The sequence below is a fragment of the Xenopus laevis genome, chromosome 8L (genome assembly GCF_017654675.1).
Source record: "Xenopus laevis strain J_2021 chromosome 8L, Xenopus_laevis_v10.1, whole genome shotgun sequence".
In the NCBI taxonomy this organism is placed as follows: Eukaryota; Metazoa; Chordata; class Amphibia; order Anura; family Pipidae; genus Xenopus; species Xenopus laevis.
The window spans coordinates 121,112,344-121,139,671 of NC_054385.1; the positions used below are offsets into that span (position 1 = coordinate 121,112,344).

The following is a 27,328-nucleotide window of genomic DNA, read 5'->3' on the forward strand; positions in this document are numbered from 1 at the left end:
TTCGAATGTTGGAGTATTCTATTTGATGGTCAAATTTCGAAGTTTTTAACACTTTGAAATTCGACCCATGATAAATCTGCCCCTAATAGTTATTATGACTATAAAAGAACATATCTAATGACAAAATAAAAGGTGTCACTTTCACTTTAAATATGATCTCCAACTGAAAAGTTGCTAAGTATAGCACTTTCTATAACATACTAACTAAACTGTGTTTAACTGGTTCTGCAATTTGTAACTGGATTCTCCTATGTGGTTGGCCTACACCCACTGTACTTTGACTAGTGATGTAAGCAATGAGGAAGTGCTAGAATTAATTAAACCACAAGTGAAACTATTCCCATTCATTCTCGCCATGTTATCGAGGAGTTATGTTCTGTGGCTGCTTTGCTTGAGCGACATGATTACAGGTGTCAACGTGGGTTCAGGTAAGAAAAGTTACAATTCTATTTGTGGGATAGCTGGGCAAATGGCTGACGTGTGCTGGAATTTAGATTATGGATGCTTTGCTGTATAATTGGCCAGAGAGGATTGCTGATGATTATTATTATAACTGCTCAGATTTGTACTTGGTGATAACTGTGTTACATAGTTACATAGTTAAATCGGGCTGAAATAATACAAAGTCCATCAAGTTCAACCCCTCCAAATGAAAACCCAGCCCCATACACACACCCCTCCCTACTTTCACATAAATTCTATATACCCATACCTATACTAACTATAGAGTTTAGTATCACAATAGCCTTTGATATTATGTCTGTCCAAGAAATCATCCAAGTCCCTCTTATAGTCATTAACTGAATCAGCATCACAACATCACCCGGCAGTGCATTCCACAACCTCACTGTCCTGACTGTGAAGAACCCCCTACGTTGCTTCAAATGAAAGTTCTTTTCTTCTAGTCTAAAGGGGAGGCCTCTGGTACGGTGAACCACTTTATGGGTAAAAAGGTCCCCTGCCATTTGTCTATAATGTCCTCTAATGTACTTGTAAAGTGTGATCATGTCCCCTCTCAAGCTCTTTTTTTCCAGAGAAAACAACCCCAACCACAACAGTCTACCCTCATAATTTGAATATTCCATCCCTTTAACCAGGGCCTGGAGGCCATTTTTCTCCTTCGCCCCCTCCTCTCGGATCCCACGCATGCACATCTGTTTCATCTACAGCCAGAGCACTGGGACGGGGCACATAGTCCCTAATGCTCTGGCTCGGCTTAATTGAAGTGCATACCACCCCTGAGCTTGTGCCACCCCAGGCCTCGCAGCTAATCTGGGCCTGTCTTTAACCAGTTTAGTTGCACTTAGTCTCTGCACTCTCTCCAGCTCATTTATATCCCTCTTAAGGACTGGAATCCAAAACTGCCCCCATACTCCAGATGAGGCCTCACCAGGGACCTATAAAGAGGCATAATTATGTTTTCATCCCTTGAGTTAATGCCCTTTTTTATGCAAGACAGAACTTTATTTGCTTTAGTAGCCACAGAATGACACTGCCCAGAATTAGACAACTTGTTATCTACAAAAACCCATAGATCAATCTCAGTTAAGGAAACTCCCAACACACTGCCATTTAGTGTATCACTTGCTTTTATAATATTTTTGCCAAAGTGCATAACCTGCATTTATCAACATTGAACCTCATTTTCCAGTTTGCTGCCCAGTTTCCCAACTTAGACAAATCACTCCTGCATGGAACCTATAGTTCTGCACAATTTAGTATCATCTGCAAAAATAGAAACAGTACTTTCAATGCCCACCTCCAGGTCATTAATAAACAAGTTGAAAAGCAAGGGACCTAGTACAGAGCCCTGCGGTACTCCACTAACAACACTGGTCCAATTAGAAAATGTTCCATTTACCACCACTCTTTGTAGTCTATATTTTAGCCAGTTCTCTATCCAGATACAAATACTATGTTCCAGGCCAACATTCCTTAATTCAACCAGTAACCTTCTATGTGGCACTGTGTCAAATGCTTTAACAAGTAAATCACATCCACTGCCATCCCAGAATCAAGGTCCCTACTCACCTTCTCATAAAAAGAAATTAAGTCTGTCTACACATAAAACCATGCTGGCACAAACTCATAGTATTATGATTTGCTATGAAGTTTAGTATCTTATTCTTTATTAACCCTTTGAAAAGCTTTCCTATAGCTCATGTCAGATTCAGTGCCGGGCCAAGTTGGCTGGGTGCCCTAGGAAACCGGCTGACCATGCCTCCCCTCCTATGCTTTTGCCTGAATAAGCGCAAGTGCGCGAATGCATGGAAGAGCTCAATGCAGATGCAGTTGGTGAGGCACAAGGGTCCAAACTAGGAGAAGGTATCAGAAGAGGTATGTGCCTAGCACCCCTCTACCCCTGAGCCCTGGGTACGTGCCTCTTCTGTTTACCCCCTTACCCCACAGTTCCTCCAACACAATGGAGACTGGTCATTGAAGAGGGTATGAAGTTTGGCTGGAGTGTGATACCAGACATCAGTATCTTGTAAATATGCTCCTTTTGTCTAGAGCATTGTGACATCCTTTTCGCATTATCCCATATAGCAACCCAATCATGGTCCGATAATGGCTGATTAAACTAAGCATCCCATTTGGACATATATTTTAATCTAGGGGGAGTATCTTCCTGCGGCTCGGAAAGCATGTGGTATATTTTAGAAATCAACCCCCTTTGTGGGAGACCCCGCTCAGCCAATATCTCAAAGCAAGTTGATTTACCTTCACACGGTCACTATATGGCTTAGCAAAATGTCGTAACTGAAAATATTCAAAACGTTTTAAATTATTTTGTGGAAGTTTCTGAGCTAGATCCTCAAAAAACAGAATCCCTTTTGTAAGAGGGTGGATCATGTTGCCTATTCTTTGAGTGTCTGTAGCTTTCCATTTGTTAATAAAAGACGAATGAACTCCTGGTTGAAATTCTGGGTTATTCAAAAACAAAGTGTTAGGTGATTTAAGAGACATAAGCCTGTGTTTCTGATTGGTAGAAGAGAGAAAAAAAGAGAGAAAAAAACTGCAGCATCGCTTGTTTGCAAAATGTGAGAATTGATTACAATTGGTCAGTAACCAACAGGCAACATTTCCGGCCTGGTCTTGCCCTTTCTCAAGCCTGCCTGATAGTGTGTGATACAAACATTTATCCCCCACATTAGGGGGAGTGCACCATATCAGGACTCACCCCCAATCATGTTCAAACTAATCAGGTAAAAAACTGGTAAAAAACATTGTGAAACTTCAAGCGTTCTTCCTTTTCGTGTATCTTATAAGTCCATATTCCATGGTGTCATATAATTACATTTATAATACAAAATGTTGTTTCAAGTGTGACATTGGTGAATAAATTTATGAAATAAGAAGAATAAAATATTCATATAAGGTTATCGAAGCTGCAGTACCTTTTACCCGGAGAGGATAGTTCAGAGTGGAATTTCCTCAATGCAGTCCGGGATCTTGTACCCATTCTTCATAAATGTTGATAACCTTAAAAACAAAGATCATGTTTAGAACAATATATAATAGAAAAATATAATAGAGAGTTAAAATCAGAACAAAAGAGGGTGTTGTCTGACCTAAGTGGAATAGAAGGGTATTATGACTTAAATAAAGGACATGGATGTATATTCCCTATGTGTTTCTGATTGGTAGGGTACCATATAGATAGAGTGTGCCTTGTCGAGGATAGGAGAGCAGGCACTCCAGCCAAACTACGTGTGAACGACCAAATTAAATAATTCAAGTGAGGTAGGGGAGTCATGGAATTCACAATTAGGCCCCATTTGGTGTCAGACTGCCAGTATGACCAAGCCAAAAGTTGTCTGATGTTAGCTGCTTCACAGGGGCGATCCTGGCCCCTTCGCCGCCTGAAATTCAATAAAGTACCAGGAGCAGCTTTTTTGCTGCCCCTGGTACCTAGTGGGGCGCTGCCACCTGAGGCGACAGCATCAACTTGCCTCATTGGTGAAGCACCCCCGCTGCTTCATAATACCTCCGGGAGCTAGGGATTCCCAGACCTCCCCAGTCTACAGGGTCTCACTAAAAGCTCAGCTGCTATTCTGTGCCTTCGATTACCCCATATAAAATCATGACATAGAGATTGAAGGCCTTTAAGTGTCCTAAGGGAGACTGTAACTGAAAGTGTTTCAAAAAGGTACAGGAGTTTTGGCAATATCGACATTTTGATGGCCGAAATCCTCCCAAACCATGACAAAGAGAACTTGGACCATTTCTGTAAAAGTAACTTAATTTGCTGGATCATAGGGACAAGTTGTGTCTATACAGGTCCAAATAAGTCGAAGTGATATGTACATACCTAAGCACGAAATTCAATCCGTTTTCCAGCGATAATGATGTTCTTCCTGAAGACATGACAGCAGCTGCTGGGGGATATGTATAGGGAGAGCCTCGGTCTTGCTCATATTAATTTTATAATCAGAAATTTTACTATATACATTTAAGACTTTATGCAGATTCAGAAGAGAGATAAAGGGGTCACTGTAAGCAAAATATCATCTGCAAAGAGAGATATCTTAAATATGGAATCTCGTACGGTTATCCCTGAGTTTTTGTTTTGCAACGACGTTCCTTTTAATTCTAAATTTATGTTTAACCCTGTGAAAATCATTTCCCACTTAATATGCCCTTATACGGTCAAAGTTTGCACGTCTGAAATTTAGTGTTTTAGTTACTCGCTTATAGAATTGCTTCTGCAACAGAATCTCAAAGGAGACCATGTTATGATCACTATTCCCTAAATGCTCACCCACACAAATGTTAGAGATGAGTTCAGTATTATTAGTTATTACAAGGACCAAAAGATAGTTATCCCTAGTAGGTTCTTGAACGAGCTGGAATAAAAGGTTGTCATTCAGCATATTTGCACCAATGATAATTCTCTTTGTAATCTTTTGCCCAGTCAAAATCTCTACCCAGAGTGATTCTACACCCTCACCAGTGCCAGCTATTTTTATTTCTTTAGCGCATGGCTTTAATTCAGGCTTTACATACAAACACACTCCTCCACCCTTTTTTTAATTTAATCTTTTTTTTTTTTACAGACACATCAGATGAACCTCAGCAATGTGCAGTATTTATTAACAGTTCTGGTATAATTCACCAGTGTACATTAAATATTAACAGTCCTATTGTGGTGCTACTGGATTCAACAAAAGGCACTCCACAGAGAATTGTAATCATGTTCCACAGACCAGGAAATGCCTCTTATAAACTCATAGGACAATGCAAAAAAAACTGTCATGGTAACATCACAGCAGTTAATCAAAATCATCGATTTGAAGTCATAAATAACTCTACAGTATTGAATAACCTTGGAATAAATGACTCTGGACAATATAAGATATCTGTTTTGTATCAAGGAAAGACGGAAACATATTACGAGGAACTTAATGTCACGTTCATTGGTATGTATCCATTGGAAAAACACGACTTTCATTTTCTGTGTTTACTTTAAAGGGCAAGTCAACCACAAAATAAAATTGTTCCGAAATAGATTTGGACAGCCTTAAGGTGGCCATACACATGCCGATACGAGCTGCCGACAGAGAGAATCGGGGGGGGGGGGCAGGGTTAAAAATCCCATTGGATATCAGGATATCTGTTTGTAGATGCGGTCCCGCGATCTGACTGCCCGTATTGGCAGTCAGATCAGGAAAAGATCCGCTCATTTGGCAACATCGCCAAACTTGCAGATCTTTCCGTATATGGCCAGCTTTAGAGTCATTTGTCTGGCATTAGCAAAATGGAACAGTTTCTCTTATTACTGGTCTCCTATTTACATATTCCTGTAAAATGTAGGTTCCGTTTATCTCTGACACTAGCTAAACTGGTTTCACGTTATTTGCCTAATAAGCAGTTTCTGTTATATCTGCCTCAAAATCAAAGGTTACTACCAGTGTGAATGTGCTGTTAAACCCCATATCAGGCATATAATTACCAATTATTTTTCTCACATTACAGAGCGTCCTACTGACACACCAGACCTCAACTTGAATGGAAACAACTTGAAACATAAGGATACAGGTCAGTTTCAAACAGAATTATGTTCTTGAGTTGGAATAAAAGTTTGATCAAAAGACTGATGCAATTTATTGATGATAATATTTCAGCTGAATCTCCAGTGTCATCCTTAAAAACGTCACTTGTCACATGTGACATCCTTCTAACATTAAACATATAACATATTACTTAATAGTTTTGTTTTCTGGGTTTTCTATGGGTTGGGATCAATATCCCAACCCATAGAAAACCCAGAAAACAAAACTATTAAGTAATATGTAATATGTTTTAAATAACTTTTGCACTGTGTATCATAGCCTTCAATACAAAGGTTATCAGTTTGAATGGGGATGGTCACCATTAACTTAACAGTATGTTATTCTTTGTTGGTCTTCATTTTTTATATTTTCTGTTTTGTTAAGCAATGTCATCTGGTTGTTAGTCACTAAACTCAGACTTTGTAAGGATACAGTTTTGCTGCCTTGAAAGCCATGGAAATTCAAAAGTGAAGCATAGAATACAACTTGTAGTAGCTCACTTCAGGGCCAAGATGGAGTGAGGCTGGTTAGAATGGACAGCTCTTGCTAACCAAGTAGATTAGTAGAGGGTAATATCCCTGTCTGATACTTGCTGGTGAGGGAAAGCAGATGGTAGGCCTGGGATACTGAGGAAATCCTTAGAAAGTCCCTTTTTATGACAAGATGGAAGGATCCATAAGGAGAGGTAGGCACTGGGAGGTTGTGTCAGTTACGAAGATAGAGTATGTGTACTAACCTGGTCCATAAATTGACAAAAACTATCCTAAAGTCTTCTCTTCTTGGGACAATAAAGACCTGAACTTTTTATAAATGTGTAGTCCTAAGAATACTAGAAATCTGATTTTTTTTCTCATTGCTTTAATAAAAAAAAGCTCAACCAAACTCCCATTGTGCCTTATTTATCATTAAATAACTCAAATAAATCAGATCGGGAAAAAAATGGATAACATTGTGCAAAAACCCGAATCGTACTATTTTTCTGGTCTGTTCTCCTGAATAGTTAATTTTTTTTTTTTCTGGATTTCTCTCCAAGGGGGACTTATTACAAAATCTAGCTGCCCTCCAATAACCAAGTGCCCCTCCAAAGAAGAGGGAAGAATTACTCTTTGCAATAACTACGGGCCCCTTCAGTGACCACAAACCTTAAAGCATAAATTAGGACACTATTTATCAGTCCCCTACTGATAAATGTGTAGTCCTAAGAATACTAGAAATCTGATTTTTTTTCTCATTGCTTTAATAAAAAAAAGCTCAACCAAACTCCCATTGTGCCTTATTTATCATTAAATAACTCAAATAAATCAGATCGGGAAAAAAATGGATAACATTGTGCAAAAACCCGAATCGTACTATTTTTCTGGTCTGTTCTCCTGAATAGTTAATTTTTTTTTTTTCTGGATTTCTCTCCAAGGGGGACTTATTACAAAATCTAGCTGCCCTCCAATAACCAAGTGCCCCTCCAAAGAAGAGGGAAGAATTACTCTTTGCAATAACTACGGGCCCCTTCAGTGACCACAAACCTTAAAGCATAAATTAGGACACTATTTATCAGTCCCCTACACACTCACATACTTTTCGGGGGAATGCCAAAAACTTGAAAAAATCTAGTTTTTTGTTACTATAAAATACACATTTTTAGTGTTACATTTTTCAGGATTTAGTATAATGGCCGAATCATTTTAATGCACGTCAATTTTTATGCACTCGCCAATTTAGTAATAATTTCCAATAATTTGTATGCAGAAACATGAAGGCATGATTTTGTTCTGCTGCCATAGCTACACAAAGGTGGCCATACATGGGCCGATAAAAACTGCCGACAGACAAAGTTGCCAGATTATCGGCCCGTGCATAGGGGCCTCCGACGGGTTTCCCCGATCGATATCTGGCCGAAAATCAGCCAGATGTCGATTGGGCAGGGTTAAAATTTCCATTGGATCTCGGCCTTATCTGTTCATCGATGTGGTCCCGCGATCCGGCTGCACATATTGGCAGCATTATGATCTGATCGCTGGGCCCTAGGGTCCACGATCGGATCAGCCCGATGTCGTCCACCTCAATGTAAGCATATCAGGGAAAAAATCTCTCCATCTATGGCTGGCTTTAGAGTCATCTGTCTGGCATTAGCAAAATGGGACAGTTTCATTTATTACTGGTCTCCTATTTACATATTCCTGTAAAATGTAGGTTCCATTTATCTCTGACACTAGCTAAACTGGTTGCACATGTTATTTGCCTCATAAACAGTTTCAGTTATATCTGCCTCAAAATCAAAGGTTACTACCAGTGTGAATGTGCTGTTAAACCCCACATCAGGCATATAATTACCAATTATTTTTCTTACATTACAGAGCGTCCTACTGACACACCAGACCTCAGCTCGAATGGAAAAAACTTGAAACATAAGGATACAGGTCAGTTTCCTAGTGCAGCAAACAGAATTATGTTCTTGAGTTGGAATAAAAGATTGTTTAAAAGACTGATGCAATTTATTGATGATGATATTTCAGCTGAATCCCCAGTGTCATCCTTAAAAACATCACTTGTCACATGTGACATCCTTCTAACATGATCAATATAGCAATATTTCAAATAACTTTTGCACTGTGTATCATAACCTGCAAGACAAAAGATATCAGTTTGAATGGGGATGATCCCATTAACTTAACAGTATGTTATTCTTTGTTGGTCTTCATTTTTTATATTTTCTGTTTTGTCAAGCAATGTCATCTGGTTGTTAGTCACTAAACTCAGACTTTGTAAGGATACAGTTTTGCTGCCTTGAAAGCCACAAAAATTCAAAAGTGAAGCATAGAACACAACTTGTAGCAGCAGTAGCTCACTTCAAGTCCAAGATGGAGTGAGGCTGGTTAGAACGGACAGCTCTTGCTCACCAAGTAGATTAGTAGAGGTTAATATCCCTGGCTGATACATGTTGGTGAGGGAAAGCAGATGGTATGCCTGGGATACTGAGGGAATCCTTAGAAAGTCCCTCTAGTAGGGGCCTTTTTGTGACAAAGTGGAAGGATCCATAAGGAGTGGGAGCTACTGGGAGGTTGTGTCAGTAACAAAGATAGAGTATGTGTACTAACATGGTCCATAAATTGACAAAAACTATCCTAAAGTCTTCTCTTCTTGGGACAATAAAGACTTGAACTTTTTATAAATGGGTAGTCTTAAGATTACTAGAAATCTGATTTTTTTTCTCATTGCTTTAATAAAAAGAGCTCAACCAAACTGAAAAAATGGATAACATTGAGTGAAAACCTGAATCATACAATTCCTTTGGACTGTTCTCCTGAATAGTTCATTTTTTTCGGGATTTTGCCCTATACTGTATCGGACTTTCTCTCCAAGAGAGACTTATTACAAGACCTAGCTGCCCCTAGATTACTCCCTCCAATAACCTCCAAAGAAGAGGGAAGAATTACTCTTTGCAATAACGAAGGGCCTCTTCAGTGACCAAACCGTAGGGGATAAATAAGGACACCATTTATTAGTCCCCTACACACACACATACTTTTAGAGGGTTATTTATTAAAATCTGAATGCCAAAAACTTGAAAAATTCAAGTTTTTTGTTACTATAAAAAACAAATTTTAGTTTCAGATTTTATTATACCCCGAGGATGGGAAAAATTAGAATCGGAAAAACGGGCATCTCAGACCTGCCGAGGTTGTATATAAGTTAATAGGAGAAGTCCCGAAGATATCTTGATCTCCACTGGGTTTCGTGCATTAATCCAAAGATCTTGTGTTTTTCATGGCAAAAATCTGAACCTATGATTCCAATTTGTTTACGATTTTTTGAGTTTTTTTTCCGCACAGGAAATTTTCAATGGATTGATAAGTAACCTGTGCAGATTTGGTCGGAGTATATTTCAGAAAATAATGAGATAAATTCCGATTTTGATAAATAATCCCCTTAGTGTATTAGTAATGGTGGAGTGACCAATAATCACCTTGACCAGTGGTAGTCATAATATTTATGGCATGTTGGTTCAGTGTCGGACTGAGGTGCCAGGGGTCTACCAGAGAACCTTAGTCCATGGGCTCATTTTCCAAACTATTTCTCCTCTTCCTCACCTCACTCAACCTCTCTTCTTCAAGTGTCTTTTCTATTATTTATTATTCTATCTATTTAGCCCCTCTGTTCCCATACAGAAGTAGGTATTGACCATGAAACAGTACAAATGCTTAGAGGGCCCACTGACACTTGAGCCCACCGGGAGTTTTCCTGGTATCCCGTTGGGCCAGTCCAATACTGTGTAGGTTAAATGAGTGTTCTATTAGGAAGTAGTGTTCTGTTATGTTAAGACAACCAGTCACTCCAGCGTTTATACATTACATTGTTGGCTAACTAACTATATTAGAAACATTTTTTTATTTGCACAGTCTATTTTGTTACCCAGATTTTATTTTTACACTGAACTGTTCCTTTAAACTAATAACTATCTAAAAAGAATATTGTTGCATGAATTTAAAAAAACATGATCACTAGTCACTAAAAGGCTCTTGTTTTCATTTTTTGCAGGTACAAGAACTGAAGGAACACGTGCAGTGTGCATTGGTGCAGCTCTTGTAGTCATCCTGTGCATCTGTTGTGTTTGGTACAAGATAAAAAAAAGGTAAATTAACTCTTATTTGTGTAGAGATGTGAAAATTTAGACACCCTTACACATTACAGACAGGCACATCCCTAGTAATATGGACACCTAAGTGGGTCCTTATGGGGACCTTGTGCTTATGTAACCCCTGTAGTTCACACAGTGTACACCAGATGGCACTGTGTCAGAGTATAAAGGTCTTGGGAACCATGAGGTCTGGGTCCATTGCTTTTGCCCAACCAAGCAGGCTGGAAGGGAATGGGTATATGTCGACCCTAGGCGCATTGGCCCTAGTCTGATTGTTCTATACTCTATTGTGGATATCTGATATTTGCTATGTGCTATGTTAAATGAAGACAGTTCATTGTTTAAACATCAAAGAACTACTGGCGTCCATCATTGTGCTATTGCACCTGGTTACAGTTGCACTACGCCCTGTCTCCACCCTGTTGCAAGGGCTTACCCCTGAGAGAGAGGGCCTCATTTGTGGTATAACCACACACTGATAGTAGCTCAAACTGACCAAAACAAAGTCAGTCTACTATAGCGCTACATTTGCTTAGGATTTTCAGGGACATCAGTAAATAGTGCTGCTCCAGCAGAATTCTGCACTGAAATCCAATTCTCAAAAGAGTGAACTGATTTTTTATATTCAAAGTGCCTGCACTTTAGGATGGGACTACTTTCTGGTAGGCTGTTATTTCTCCTACTTAATGTAACTGAATCAGTCTCAGTGGGGCTTGGTTTTACTATTGAATGCTGCTTATAAGAATAAGTTGGATTGGATTTAGGAATTTTGATTTATGGTTTTGAATCAATGGTGTACAGTGATGAAAAAGAAAAGTCTTCAGGGGAGCCCGGCATGCACAGATACCTTGTCGTTCGCCTTCCCCTACCTGTTCACACACGCCTACACCTGTCATTGGCAGACAATGTTTTCTGTAGCAAGGTGGCTATAGAGAAAGTTAACCCCTCAAGGTCTGCTTCTTCTGTAGTAAAACCCCTGGTAGCCTTAACATGAATCTTTTTGAAACCTTCTGTAGTATCTATTCTCTTATAGTCCTCCAGGGATATAAGATTCTCGACCACAATGAGTAAGTCTCTCTTGGATATGAATAAATACTTCTCAAATACCTGGCCCCGATGTTCCCACTGGGCCTGACTTGAAACATTCAGATTCACTCAGGATATTAACCAGCTATACATTAATACAAAGTAATATAATACAGGATATTAAATAATAGCTCATACATCCTGAAAGCTTGTGAGGGTGTGGGGGACATTATGGTACAGGTATGGTAGTTATCTGGAAACCTGTTATCCAGAAAGCTCCAAATTGCATAATGGCCGTCTCCCATAGACTCAATTTTATCTAAATAATCATAATTAAAAAAAGATTTATTTTTTCTGTGTAATAATAAAACAGTAGCTTGTACTTGATCCCAACTAAGATATTATTAATCCTTATATAATATCCTTGGTTTAGCATAATTGTGCCTGACCGTCCATCATAAGTAAAACCATTTCTAACCATAGTATAGTATCCAAATAAGTACATATGCTGTGCCAGCACCGTGTCCAGAATGGTATCTGTGCAGTGGGTGTGTTTGAGCCTATGTGTGTCTTTCTTAAGGTGGCCATAAACAGATATCCACTTGTTTGGATATTTCACCAAATGAGCGGATCTCACCGATATGCCCACATTGAGGTAGGCGATATTGGGTATAATGTAGGCAATACGGGGCAGTCAGAACGCGGGACCGCATCACCGAACAGACGGGATTTTTATCCATGTCTGACTTGATATTGATCAGGGAAGCCCATTGGAGGGCCCCACTCATGGGCCGACAAGCTGCTGACACTGTCGGCAGCTTTTATCGGCCCATGTCTGGCCTGCTTTAGACTTGCACTAGGAATACTTGTGACAGGAGACAACAGATGTTTTCCCGGTTCTGTGTAAATATTCTACAACCCTAATAAGTAGACCTGCCTTTAACCTTGAAGTCTAGAGTCTAACACATCTGTTCTATGGCAGTGTCCTGTTCTATAATCTTTGTCATTTAAACATCATAATTTTTCAATAGCTTACATCTAAAACCCTGATATCTACACGTTGCAGCATGTAACTTCACACAACCCCCCATACTTCACCTTTAAACTGATTGGTTGTAATGGGTGTCCAAGTTATTAAACCAGTATTACTGGATGCATAGTTTGCCACTGAGAATTTAAGTAATTTGCATGTCTCTGCCCATGATTCCTTGTGTGAGTGTTAAAGGAACAGTAACATCAAAGAACATTACTGTTTAAAAGTAACCCAAAGAGAATGTAATGTTTCCCTTGCACTGGTACAGTTGGTGTTTGCTTCAGAAACACTACTATAGTTTATATAAACCAGATGCTGTGTAGCCATGGGGGCAGCCATTCAAGAACAGGATACACAGTAGATAACAGATAAGTACTACTATAGTTTATATAAACAAGCTGCTGTGTAGCCATGGGGGCAGCCATTCAAGCACAGGATACACAGTAGATAACAGATAAGTACGACTATAGTTTATATAAACAAGCTGCTGTGTAGCCATGGGGGCAGCCATTCAAGCACAGGATACACAGTAGATAACAGATAAGTACTACTATAGTTTATATAAACAAGCTGCTGTGTAGCCATGGGGGCAGCCATTCAAGAACAGGATACACAGTAGATAACAGATAAGTACTACTATAGTTTATATAAACAAGCTGCTGTGTAGCCATGGGGGCAGCCATTCAAGCACAGGATACACAGTAGATAACAGATAAGTACTACTATAGTTTATATAAACAAGCTGCTGTGTAGCCATGGGGACAGTTATTCATGCACAGATTATATAGCATCTAACAGATCCAACTGTATTCTTTTACAGAGCTAAATGTAATGTTATCTGCTATATAACCTGTGCCTTTTTCCTCTTTCAGCAGCTTGTTTATGTAAACTATAGTAGTCTATCTGAAGCAAGCACACAATTTTCCCAGTGCATGCCAACATTATACTATATGGTATTTACTTGAAAACGCTTGCATTTTTTGGTTCAAGATTTGGTCTTTTCCAGCAGGATTTGGTTTGTTTTATCACACAAACAAGGTAGTAAAATCAGGTTCTCTTTCACTTTTCCTGCCCCTAATTTGCATATCTTAATTAGGGTTCAGATTTGGTTCCGTATTGGGCTGAATCTTTCACAAAGCATTCAGCTAAATCCCAAAATAGTGGATTTGGTACATCTCTAGTTACTGTTCTTTTAAAACACCGCAGAATAAGCTGCACACCTTTTCCAGTCAACCATTATTTTTATTACAGAACCTAGGGCTGGCCCTCTAGTGCCCATACTAGAAAATACACTATACTCCATATGCATTATAATAAACAGCTGTAGAGATGCTTACTTACACAGAGAAATTAAAATAATTATAGAACTACAATCAGGTTCAGAATTTAATTTTTAATATGCCACAGATGAAAAAACTCGTAGCAGACTTCCAACTGAAAGTCTAGTTCCTTATACTGTATGTTAGACACACAGCCTATAACTACATTTCCATATCAGAATAAATTTCTCCTAATAAAACATTGCTAAACTAACAACTAACTCACCTTCCCCACATTCCCTGGCTGCTATTCCCCTTAACCATCCCTTTGCTTTCTTTATATTGTTAGCATTCCTAAAATGTTTTGAAAAGTTCTATATTTCTTAGTAAATAAAGATTGCCCAAATAATTACAGTTTCCACTATCCACAATGTTTTGCAGAGAGTAATTGACATGAAGCAGAGCTCCAGAGGAAGAAACCGCAAGAGAATGGAACCGCAATAGAGAAGGTGAGGGGGGCGTGGTCTGCATGGCTAGCTGAGCAGACGTGGGATAAAGAGCTCTGCGCCATTTATCCTGAAAGACCCTAGTGGCATCTTTGGAAAAACTCTACAATACCTACCAGGGTAAGCCCCACATACAGCACACATGATGGGAGGCAACAGAACCCAGAAAGCACTGGAAAGGCTGGAGCAATATGCAAGAAATGCTCCTCAAGATGGCGGCACCTCCCCTCCTCGGGAGGAAGGAACCACAGCGCCAGCAACAGCGCTCCAGGACCAGTCAGTACAACTCCTGCTCAACGCAATTACTGACTGTAGAGCGGCCTTGTCTTCCAAAATAGAGGAGGTGAAGACGGACCTGTCTCTACTAAGAGCTGATCTCCAAACACTAAGGGAAAGGACAACGGAAGCCGAGCAACGGATATCCAGGCTGGAGGACATATGTAATCGCCTGACACAGCAAGTACAGGAGCTAAGGGCCCAAAACACCAGCCTAAGTTCCAAGCTAGATCCAAGACAGGATCCACTTATTCCCCGATTATTCTGCGGAGCATCAGAAAGTTATCGGAGTCAAGCGCAGGCTGCGTGAAGCAAATCTAACATACCCAATGTTATACCCGGCCAAATTGCGGGTGCAAGCTGACGGCAAAGCGCAATTCTTTACCACGCCACAAGCGGCATCGGAGTGGCAACTTGCAGGTGGAGGACCGCCACTAGAGAGCCATAAGTACAATGCATTGCCCAACACAGGATAAAGCCCCCAAAGGCCCGAGAGACACATTAGGCCTGAGCCTCCCCTCAAGTTAGATGATGCGCACTGAACTCTGTACCCTGGCCTCCTACTGCTAACGCCTAAGAATAGGCCAGGACTTTAGGGATTGGGACACTGCACTGGCAAGAGCTAGGGAGGAAGAGTATAAAGAGACAGCCCGGTACCCTCCCTCAACTTACCCTATTTATCCTTCTTCCCCCTCCATATTCCGAGGGCCATGGATATACAAGGCCGCTAGTTGGTCTAACATTTGCAGGGCGGGCCGAACTAATGGAGATCTGGAATATATCAGGTTGCCAAAGGGGGAAAATGAGAGGGCAGATGGCGGTACAATGGCCTCCGAGGGTAATGGCCAAGTACATAAAATCCTAAGAGACACCCGGTGCCCCACGACCCACAATTGCTTTAAGACTATTACTGACCCCAGTAACCCAAGAAGAGGGCCTCCGAAGGCTCGCACAATACAAGTTTGTGATGTTGTTAACAATGTTTATATATTAATGTTTGTTTCAATTGTTGTTTGGGATGATGCTCAGGATGACCTGATTAATACTGTGATAAGGTAAAACAAGAGGAACTTTCAACTCCCAAGTGAGTGGATGTACCATTAAGATCCCTGCACACAGGTTTTTACCTCCCCTAAGACAGGCAGCCCACAAGTACAGTGCCACAAGGGCTGACCTGCTAACCCAAAGATGACCAATCAATATAGCAGAGCCAGAGCCAACTGACCACTCCCTGTAACCAAGTTAGGTGAACAAGTTATGGTATCAGAGACCTGTCAAGTTTTCCGGCAGGTAGGGAACTTCAACGGGAATGTAAGTAGTTTTCACTCAAGTTACCCCCCAACCCCATCTCCAACCCCATACACGGACTCCTTTTGATACACTCTCATTCAGTGTAATTGATTCCACTAAAGGTTTAAGCGAGCCCTGGTATTTGATTACGTAAGGAAACACTCGCCCCATATTTTAGTGATGCAAGAGACGCACTTGGTAGGACAGAGGCTGATGGTCCTAAAAAGGCCCTGGGTAGCGCACATGTATAACTCCACCTTCTCTACACATGCTAGGGGCAACTCAATTCTAATCAGAAAGAATCTGCCAGCTGAGCTGATTACTCTAACAACGGACCAGTATGGTAGATTTATTGTACTGTCCCTACTTATAGCAAACAAGCTTATTAACCTAATTAGCTTATATGCCCCCCCACCATTGACAGCATCACTGCTAGACCTATTGATTAATACCCTGGCCAGACACCCAATAGCGCCCACATGCATAATGGGGGATTTTAATGCAATAATGGATGCGGATAAGGACAGACTCAACATCACCTCACCACATTATAGCAAACTGTCACAATGGGCAGAGGCCATGCAACTAACTGACATATGGCTTTGGAAAAACCCAGACGAAAGAGTGTTTTCATGCTACTCTGCTACACACAACACCATGTCCAGAATAGACCTGGCCCTAGTCACAAGTGACTTATTACAACATGTGCAATATTTACCCCGAGATGTCTCTGACCACGCTCCCTTACTTATCACCTTAGGACTATTCTCACCCAGGGAAGCCAAACCTTGGAGATTAAGTCCACTATGGCTAGCTAATGACACAGTGGCAGAGGTATCAGGTAAGGCTGTTACAGAATATTAGGCCCTAAACACAGCAACTGCAGCCCCTCCCGTGGTGCGGGATGCTTTTAAGGCCAAAATGAGAGGTACCCTTATCAGTGCCATAGCGGGAGCTAGAGCCAAAGCTGCTGAAGAAATCCAGGAAACACAAAATAACTCCTCCAGGGCAAAGACCCAGTATATAGCTGACCCCTCAGCCCCCAACCTGTAGGTATATAAAGCAGCACAGGCTGAACTAGAAAGGGCTAGAATTAAAGCAACTAGGAAGAAACTATTATACGCCACACAGCGCACCTTTGACAAAGGGGGAAAAAAATGGGAAATTACTGGCCTATCTGGCAAGAACGCACTCTGCATCTAATGCAGTACCCAGGATCTGGATGGATACAGGGAACATAGTCACAGATCCTAATTGCATTGCTGAAGTGTTCTCCACTATCAGAACATATATACCACGCAGACCAATAACGACCATTCCCAACTATGTAGGTACCTAGACAGTATACCCATTCCTAGACTCTCAAATGATCTGAGAGAGGTAATGAATGCCCCAATAACAGAGAGTGAGATCTCACTGGCCATCAACTCTACGCCAGCAAACAAGGCCCCGGGACCTGATGGCTACCCGGCCGAGTGGTACAAACTCAATGCAGATGAACTAATTCCACACATGCACAGAACCATTAGCAATGCGATGGACCAGGGTTCCCTCCCGCACACCTACCGTGAAGCCACAATAGTAGTCAAACACAAAGAAGGTAAAGACCCACTGCTGCCCGGATCATACAGGCCGATATCCCTACTGAACGTGGACACTAAAATCATGGCCAAAATACTGGCTAATAGACTTATAACTGAAATAATACACCGGACCAATCTGGATTTATGCCAGAGAGATCGACAGATGTAAATATAAGAAGACTTTACACCAATATACTAGCAACACATAGGGAGGTAGGCTCTAGAGCGGTAGTCTCTTTGGATGCGGCTAAGGCCTTCGACTCGGTCGAATGGTCGTATTTGTGGGAGGTAATGAAAAGGTTTGGCCTGGGTGACCAGTTTATCAAATGGGTGAGACTCCTGTATCAAAACCCCCAAGCCCGAATAAGTGTTAATAATGTACTGTCAAACACCTTTTAGTTAAGCCGTGGCACTCGCCAGGGATGCCCCCTCTCACCATTATTGTTCGCATTGGCGATAGAACCAATGGCTATTCTAATACGCACAGCTCACAATATAGAAGGTCTACATCTGGGTAGGGTGGAGGAGCGTATCTCCCTATTTGCTGATGATGTGTTATTGTACTTAAGTGACCCTGGACCTTCGCTACAATCAACGTTAGCAATTATAGATGAATTTGGAGAATACTCGGGTTTACGCATAAACTGGGAGAAATCCAGTATCTTTCCAGTAGATGAAGGCATAGACCCCAATAGCTACCCCCCTAAATTGGGTAACCTCCTTCAAGTATCTGGGTGTTACGATTACAAGAGATAGCACTAAATACACAGAGTTAAACCTTACCCCGGTCACAGAAAGTATGGTAATCAAACTCAAGCAATGGGGGAATTTACCCCTAACAATAGGGGGTAGGATCAACTTGATAAAAATGATCTATCTGCCAAAATTTTGTATATCCTCCACAATTTCCCTATGTACATCCCAAAAACTGTATTCCAACATATTGAACAAGTGCAGTCCTCGTTCATATGGGGAAACAAATCTCTGAGATTTGCCAAATCCAAACTAAAGGCCCCAATTAATGAAGGTGGGCTGGGCTTCCCAGACCTACAATACTACTTTTTAGCCTCTCAATTAAACTTCCAATTACAAGCTACTTTGGCAGGCTCAGCAGAAACCCTAAAATATATACTTTATAGGAAAATAGCAGACCTGAAAGTGAGACACCCGATTCTCACCACCCCACACAAGGTTTGGATGGTGGTTCTGCCGATCACTCGCCTGAAAAACCCGTTACTCACAATTGATCTACCTATTTGAGGCAACTTAAAAACAACTCCTAACATATATGAGTTGGCCAAGAGCCGGGGTCAGGACTTTGGGTGAAGCAGCACCAGAAGGGCAGCTGCTCACCAGAGAACAATTATTACAGGCTCACCCCTGAGTTTAAATAAACCAAGTAGTGTACCAACAATTTAGGCATGCCTTTATAGCACAATTTACATCACCCAGAGTGGTTCTGGTTACACCCCTCTTCTTAGAGGCCCTTAAGTCGCCAAACCAAAAGAAAAGGATTGCTAATCTATATGGGACATTAATCTCTACGATTCCCTCACCATTCATCAAAGCATATGAGGCTTGGCATGTAGATATCCCCACTTTAACAGCAGAAGAATGGGAGGAGTGTAAAGACAAAGCGTACCAGTATCTTATTGCTACTAGAGACAGACTTACCCAATTTAAGATATTACATCGAATTCACATCACACCACTACGCCTAAGCCAAATGGGAGAGCTAAATAAAGCATATTACCCAAAGTGTCGACTGCACAAGGCTGGTGCCCTCAAATCAGCAAATATTGGGATAGAGTTATGTCCCACATCCAGGATAAAACTACCTTCCCCAAGATAATGTCTCCACAAGTCTGCGTACTGGGGGTGATAGATGAGATTGTCCCGCTAAATGCAAAAAGAGACCTGTGGCGATCCCTACTGTTTTATGCAAGAAAAGCAATACTTATGAAATGGATGGACCCAAAGCCACCTTCCCTTCGGTTTTGTCTAAACTTCATAAACAAAAATCTCCCACTCATACAATTGACGTACCTAGCTAGAGGGTGCCCGAACAAATATGGGAAGATCTGGGATGAGTGGATGGTGGCCAACTCATAGCAAACATCAAGGTGTACTAGGGCATCACTAGATATATCCAACCTCATCTCTAATGTACTGGTGTGAACTGCAATTTGACTGAAAGAAAAGTTGAATGATGTGACATTTATTGAGATCTGATTGTACCTGAACCCCCCCTTTCTCTTCTGTACCCCCCCCTTTATTTTTTGAAAATTGAAAAATACTTAAAAAAAATAGAGAAGGTGAGGAAAAATGCGAGAGAGGCATTTTCATACATTAGCAGGTCATCTGCTTTTACATTATAGCTGCTTAATTAACACTAAGTACATCCACAAAACTTCCTTTCCACATAATCAATTCTGTGAAAATATTCCAATTACTAAACTAAAATAAGAAGTAAGAATTGTTTGTAAGAATTAGTGTTTGGGAGGGCTGCATTGCTGGTGCCCAGAGCACAAGTACAACTTGGGAAATTACATTTAGGTATTAAAGTTACTACAAATTGCAATTGAAGATAAACCAGCATGGAGATGAAAAAAAAGGGAAATAAGGGGGAAAAAAGAAAAAGGAAAAATGTAATGTAGTACTTTTGATTTACTGATGTGTGATCATTTATTTCAGTGATTTGTACCATCAAGCTATGTAGTCTGTGCAGAAAGTAAAAGTGTAACAACTACTTTAGTTGTCATAAAATAAAGTGCAAAGTGTACGATTTTCGGACCATGTGTAGAGAGTCCCGACATTTTTCGTAAAACCACATGAAGCTCAGCCACAGCTTCTTTTTTTTTTATACATTGTATTGTTGCCAGAAGCTGTGGCTGAGCTTCATGTGGTTTTTAATAGCACCCCATACCCCCCCCCCTTAAACTAATGGGGCCCTATACTTTTAAAAATGGGCGTTGGTTGGACAATGCCTCTCCCTTAAAAGCCGCATACTGGCGGGGGAGGATAGATCCTTTTCACTGAAACCAAGGTTCAACAGACACTGATTACACTGAATGCTACTATGCAGTAAGACTTTTTATACTATGGCCGAAAGGCAAACAAGTTAGGGACCGCCATGTGGGGTTTACCTTGATGTGGTATGGTGGCTTTTCAACTTTATGATCATAACTTTGTAACTAAAAACCCCTGTTTTGTAAACTTACTTTTGAGACAGGGGCCCAGGGAATGTGCATTAAAACTAGCACTTCCATTATACTTAAATATACTATTACTTAGCCTTTAGAGTGCTTCCACACCCCTATTTTTATACAATCTATCTGAAACCAACTAGTTGTTTGAAGGTGAACAACCCCTTTAATGGGCGTTTTTTCTTATAGCGACTTTTGGAGACAATTTTGTCTTGACAAATTTTTTTGTTGTGACAAAAGTTATTGCGGCAGATTTTTGCCACAGTTTCACAAAAAAATTAGCAGATGCAAATCCATGCCTGCTGAAAAAATGTGGTTATCACTAATTTTCAGTATACTTAGAGGGTTATTTACTAAACTCCGAATGCAAAAATCACGAAAAATTTTTGATTTTTTTTTTTAAAATCAGACTTTTAAAAAAATCACAGATTTTTTGGAATCTATTAAACCCCAAGGATGGAAAAGTCAGAATCTGAAAATATGGCATCTCAGACCTGTCGAGGTTGCATATTAGTCAATGGGAGAAGTCCCAATGAATTTTTGATGTGCGCTGGGTTTTTAGCAATACCCCAAAGTTTTCTGAGTTTTCAGGCAAAATTCTGAGATTTTGGGTGAAAAATCCAAAAAAATCTTGAAAAACTGATAAAAAAAAATCCCCAAAAAAATGTGAAAATCTGATTTTTCAAGATTTTTTGGGATTTTTTCCCGCAACCAAAATTTCGGGAAAGTGTATTAATAAATAAACCCAAAAAACCTGTGCAGATTTGGTCTGAGTTTTTTTCATAACATATTGAGATAAATTCGGACTTTGATAAATAACCCCCTTATACTGGCACATTAAAAAGATACACACTTCTTATTCTTTATATTTCCTTTTTACTTTATATTTGTGGGAGGAGACCATTCACCCTCTGAGCTTTGCTTCTCAAAAAATTGCAGTCAGTGTTTGAAGGGCACAGTAACATTTTCATGTTAAAGTATACTTAAAGAAGAACACAACTTTCTAATCCCAGCATTACTGGTTGTGTGTACATAATTGTGTTGTTAATACGAAAAAGATTTTATTGAAGCAAGTTCAACCCTTCCATGTTACCCCAAATGTAAACTGTGAAATTTGTGATTAAGGGATCAAAACTCCTTACCCTCCATTTTAACTAACTGCATAAGCAGGGCATGAAACTGCAAACAGACTTGTAAATAGTAATTTCTTGTATTTAATTTAAAAACATGATTTTATTCCATGTATATTGTTCAAATAGACTGATACTGTCCAGGTATTTAAAGGAAAACTTTACCCCCAAAATGAATACTTAATCAACAGTTTATATCATATTAAGTGGCCTATTACAGAATCTTACCAAACTGGTCCTTTTACATCTCTTGACTTGAACCACCATTTTGTGATGGTCTGTGTGCTGCCTCAGAGATCACCTGACCAGAAATACTGCAGCTCTAACTGTAACAGGAAGAAGTGAGGAAGCAAAAGACACAACTCTGTCTGTTAATTGGCTCATGTGACCTAACGTATGGTTTATTTGTGTTGTTGATATGTTTCTACCTCTATGACCTCGTACGTAAAGCAAAACCACGAAATAGTGCAAGTTCAAAATACAATGAGGTAGTTTATTGTGTCCAAAATACAAGACAATAGGTTTTGCCTGGGGAAGTAGTCGTGTGTCACCTGGGTGGTACCCGAATGCTTTCCAAGGATACTCCCATATAACATAAGTTTATATACCCATTTTGATGTCATAGATGGTGGTGATAACAAATGTGAGTATGCCAATACCATACATAGTCTGACTCCTCCTTGTACAATTAATGTCTAAATGATTTACTTAGTCTTACATGTTAGCAAAGGAATGTGGTAACATACTGTGCCTAGCTCCAACGGTCCACAGCCTCGCAATCAGCTATGGCTAACCAAGGCCATTGTGATATTTCAAGTAATTCGAGCAGCACGTCTGCAGGAGGGGGCCACACCAGACAGACTGGCGTTATGCTAACACTCTGGAATTTAAGTAACAGAGTGATGATCTTTTGTTTGTATGGCCTAGTATAAGCTATATGATTGACCACTGTCCACAGTAGACCATATGTCCTTGTAGTCCATCCTGCCTTAGGCCTTATAGCGTTATGGCGTCGTAGAGGGCGGGGGTGACAAATATCAACCCTCTGACACTAGCCATTCGTCCGTCATAGGAATTGGACCGTTCCCGATATTTTTATATTTACATTACCTCTCTTGAAACATTAAATATGTTTCATATTAGTAATTACAGGCACAGGGAGAGTGCTGAGAGGACCCCCAGGAACAAAGGAGGTCTATTATAAATGGGACAGTGGTGTATGCTGTTGTGAGTTATAGTTCAACTGTTGTGGCAGCACCAATACAGAAGTGCAGCTGAAAAGCTGAAATTAATGAAAACAAAGAAAACAGGAAGCTAGGGGGCTAGAGGTATTTCCTGTTTTTGAGGAACTAACTTGGCTAGGAACCGCTGGAACTGCACAATGAAGCAAGAGCTGTCTGAATATAACATGTAGCCTAAGATTTAAGCAAATGTATGATTATAGTGAACTTAGGTTTCAAAATAAAGCAAAATAAAGCATTACAGAGAGATAATAAAAGGAAATCATTGCATAGAGATAATGAGACATAGTAATAATCATCCTGAGTAAGATAATACTGATATTGTAAAATAATACTGAGTACATTAAGGTTAAAATTCAAGTTAGATTCAAAAATACCATGAAATTAAGATAAAAATGAAAATAAAAGTCAAAAATGAAAATATTAAAATTTTTAAAAGTTTTTTTTTTTTTTTTTTTTTTAAGATAAAAGTTAAAAAATGTTAAAAAATGTAAAATAAAAGTTAAAAATGTAAAAATGTAAAAATGAAAATTAGTAAAAATGAAAAATACTAAAATGAAGCTAAAAATGCTAAGATCCCACTTTTTTTTTTTTTTTTTGGTCAAACCTCCCCTATAAGGCTGAGAAAAGTTATATCTTATAAATGTAAATCAAAGTAGAGCAGAAGCTGGGGAGGAGGTACAGCGGCTTATGGCACATATCATTACTTTAACAACAAGATACAGGCCAAGAGCCAAAGCTAAAATAACTAGGATGGGTTTAAAGAAACTTCCAAGGAAATCATTTAACCATCCACCAATATTACCTAACCATGTAAAGGGATTAAAACCATTTTTTGAAATATCCCTGGCTTGTTTTTGCAATTCGAAAACCTTGGCCATATGAGATTCAACCAGCGATTTAGAGTCATTAATGTAGGTGCAACATTCTTCTCCTACTAAAACACAGACTCCACCTTGTTCTGCTAACAAGAAATCTAGGGCCATTCTATTCTGAAGGGCTACTTTACGAATCTGAGCTAGTTCTACATTAATTGCAAGGACCGATATTACAGTGTTGTTAATCATGCGGTCAAGAAGGGAAGCATATTCATTAAGGCGAGCCATCATTTCTATTCCCCAACCTGTCCAGGCAGGGAAGAAAGCCCAAGCCTTATCTTTATCATTAAACAGTTCCCTTTTCTGTATCTTAAGGTTTAAAACAGCGGATGAGTGTGTATCAATAAGTGAGGTAGCAGATAATTCTGTTCTAGTTCTAACAGCTGGGATTACATTTCCTATAGTACATCTACCTTCGGCTCCCATGGGCAACCATGCATAGGCTTTCTTACCACAGATGTAATAAGTCCCTGAAGGAAGCACCATGGGGCGGTGAAAACCCTGATTTCTAATCTGAAGTGTTAAAAATTTTATGTTATAGTGAGCAGGACCATCTATATAATCTAAATCCCATTCTAAACTCTTATTGGCCCAAGAAAGGCAGGGCTCAATAGTAGAAGATACTTTTGTTTCATCAACACAATGTGCATATGTGGTGGCTGCTTCATAATGTGTGGGGACCTGAGTAATATTTAAATCGGTTGAGTTACATGTAGTTTCTCCTATAAGGATTTTAGGAATCCTTATTTGTTTACCATTAATGGTCACCCGTGTTTTCCTACTAAAAACAGTGAAACATACTGAAGGATGTCGTACTATTCCTGCCAAAATAAGAGCTGGGGGTGCTTTCATTATTTCATCACCTTTACCAGAAATTTCCCTATATTTAGACAATTCTGGATCAAGAGTTGAAAAGTCCATCACATATCTGTCTTCAAAATCAGTCCATGTAAAGGGGACCCCAAGGATAGGGGTACCGAGGCTGTGAGTAGGAATATGTGAGCAAACCCAACAGTCAGTCTTATTTTCAATCATGGCAGCAGTACTGTGCAGTTTTAAAAGTTCATTGTCAGCCCATAATGCTGTTATGGGGGTGGAGAGGAAGTAGGAAACACAGAAGGACAAGGCAAGCAGTCTCGAAGATGAATCCATGTCCCGTGGTTTTCAAGTAATACGGCAGTGGGGGAGAGCTGTTGTATTTTAAAAGGACCGGAATATATAGGTTGGTCCCAACGGCTACGAGTAAAATTTCTCTTGTAGACTAGATCTCCGACCTGAAAAAGAAAAGAAGGAGTGACAACAACAGGTGCCTTGGAAATATTCACTTCAGACATTTGATGTGCTAACTGGAGGCACCGTATGAGATTGTATGGGCTGTCAGCATTGGGAAGTGGACGTGTACTGATTGTGTGGATAAGAGACATACGTCTACCGGTAGTGATTTCGAATGGGGTAAGTCCACAACGCCTAATAGGATGGTTGCGGAGTATGAACAATGCAGCTGGGAGACATTCCAGCCACGAGCCATTTGTGGCAGCTGTCAATTTTCTGAGTTGTGTCTTTAAGAGACCATTAGCTCTTTCCACAATGCCATTGGAGGTTGGTTTGTACACAGACACGTACCTCCACTTGATATCAGTACAATTTGCAAATGTCTCACAGAGTTGATTTTTGAAATGGCTTCCATTATCCGAAACAATAGATTTAGGAATCCCATGTCTGGGAAAGATTTCATTGTATAGATTATCAAATACAACCAGAGCTGTTTCCTTCCTACATGGAAAAGCTTCTAACCATTGAGAGTATGGGTCAATCATGACCAAAAGATACCTGAATCCTTTGCAAGGAGTTACCATGTCCGTGAAATCGATATGCCATTCTCTGAAGGGGCCAGCAGGCCTTGGAATCGCTCCAGGAGGAATCCTTGGAGTTTGATGACTGGTGTTGGTAAAACAAACATTACAAGTATTGACCACAGCTTTACAAATATCTTTTAAATCTGGGCACCAGTACATTTCCCTTATAGTATTGATCAAGTCATTTGTTGGCATATGTGACCCGTAGTGTAACTGGTGGGCCAATAGGTGGCACTCACCTATGGGTAATGCTGGTACACCTGAAGGGTGCATCCAAATATATGGAGGCTCATTATTGTGATAGTAATGAGAGCACTCATTAGCCACCCATTTGTCTGTTTCTGCACTAGTGGCACTTTCTTGCATTACTCTGATGGGTGCAAAAGGGTTAGAAGTGGAAAGATATTTCTTAGCTCGTGTTTGTACAAAAATGGTTAGTGGGTTTGTGGTTTGTTTTGCTAGTTCGTCAACTATCTGATTGCCGTATGCGACAATATCTGTGACATTATGTTGGTGTGCTTTTACCCATTCACAGGATGTTTTTAAACCTTTGTTGTGTCTTTCCTGTAGTACTTCCATTATAGCAAGAATCGTGTCATGATGTTGTAGTGGAGTTCCTTTTCCTGTAACAAAACCTCTCTTGTGCCATTTAGATACATTTGTATGTATGGTGGTAGTGACGTAAGCTGAGTCTGTATACAGAACTCCGTTTTTGTCATTCATGAGCCGGAAACCTTCTAAGGCGGCGGCTATCTCTGCTAATTGGGCTGATGTATCTGGTGGTAATGCATATTGTTTTTTCTGTATAATTTCTTTGGTGTCAGGATCTATCTGACACACGGCAAAGCCCGTATGTGTTTCTGTCTGTGAACCGTCAGAGAAAATTACAACATGTGACGGTGGTAAATCTGTTACTGGGACAATACCCATAAAGGGACGTTCCTCTGGAATTTCCTCAGAGGTACAATCATGGTTCTCAGCCGAGAACAACAATAAATCTTTAAGATTATTGAAAGGATTAGTTGGAGGCATTCCTTTGAAAGAAATGTGACTTCGTAGGAGCACAGCCGTGCATTGTCCTACGCGTGCAGGCACAAAGTGTAATGTATTACTTTTGAGTAGTGCTGGCACGTCATGTGAGGTGTATATGATAACACTGGGAACAATTACATGTGAATAGAGTTTTTCTACAGATGCTGCACAAGCGCATATGTTACGTTCACAAGAAGTGAAAGCTTGTTCTATGGGTGTAAAAATTCCTGAAAAGTGTCCGATAATACATCCCTCTTGTTGGGTGGCTACTGCCGCCCAACAGATTGCGTTTGCAAAAACGTACATGTAGATAGGCTCACAGCTGT

At 40.1% G+C, this 27,328-nt stretch overlaps 1 protein-coding gene across 1 annotated transcript; it reads left to right on the forward strand.

Annotated features, from left to right (window-relative positions):
- The first annotated feature begins 368 nt into the window (after positions 1–368).
- LOC108699372 lies at positions 369–20,429 on the forward strand. Its single transcript, XM_018231406.2, has 6 exons — positions 369–428; positions 5,058–5,420; positions 5,977–6,039; positions 8,405–8,467; positions 10,587–10,680; positions 14,446–20,429. The coding sequence occupies exons 1-6, from the start codon at positions 401–403 to the stop codon at positions 14,450–14,452; spliced, it is 618 nt and encodes a 205-aa protein (XP_018086895.2). The 5' UTR covers positions 369–400; the 3' UTR covers positions 14,453–20,429.
- Positions 20,430–27,328: the final 6,899 nt, after the last annotated feature.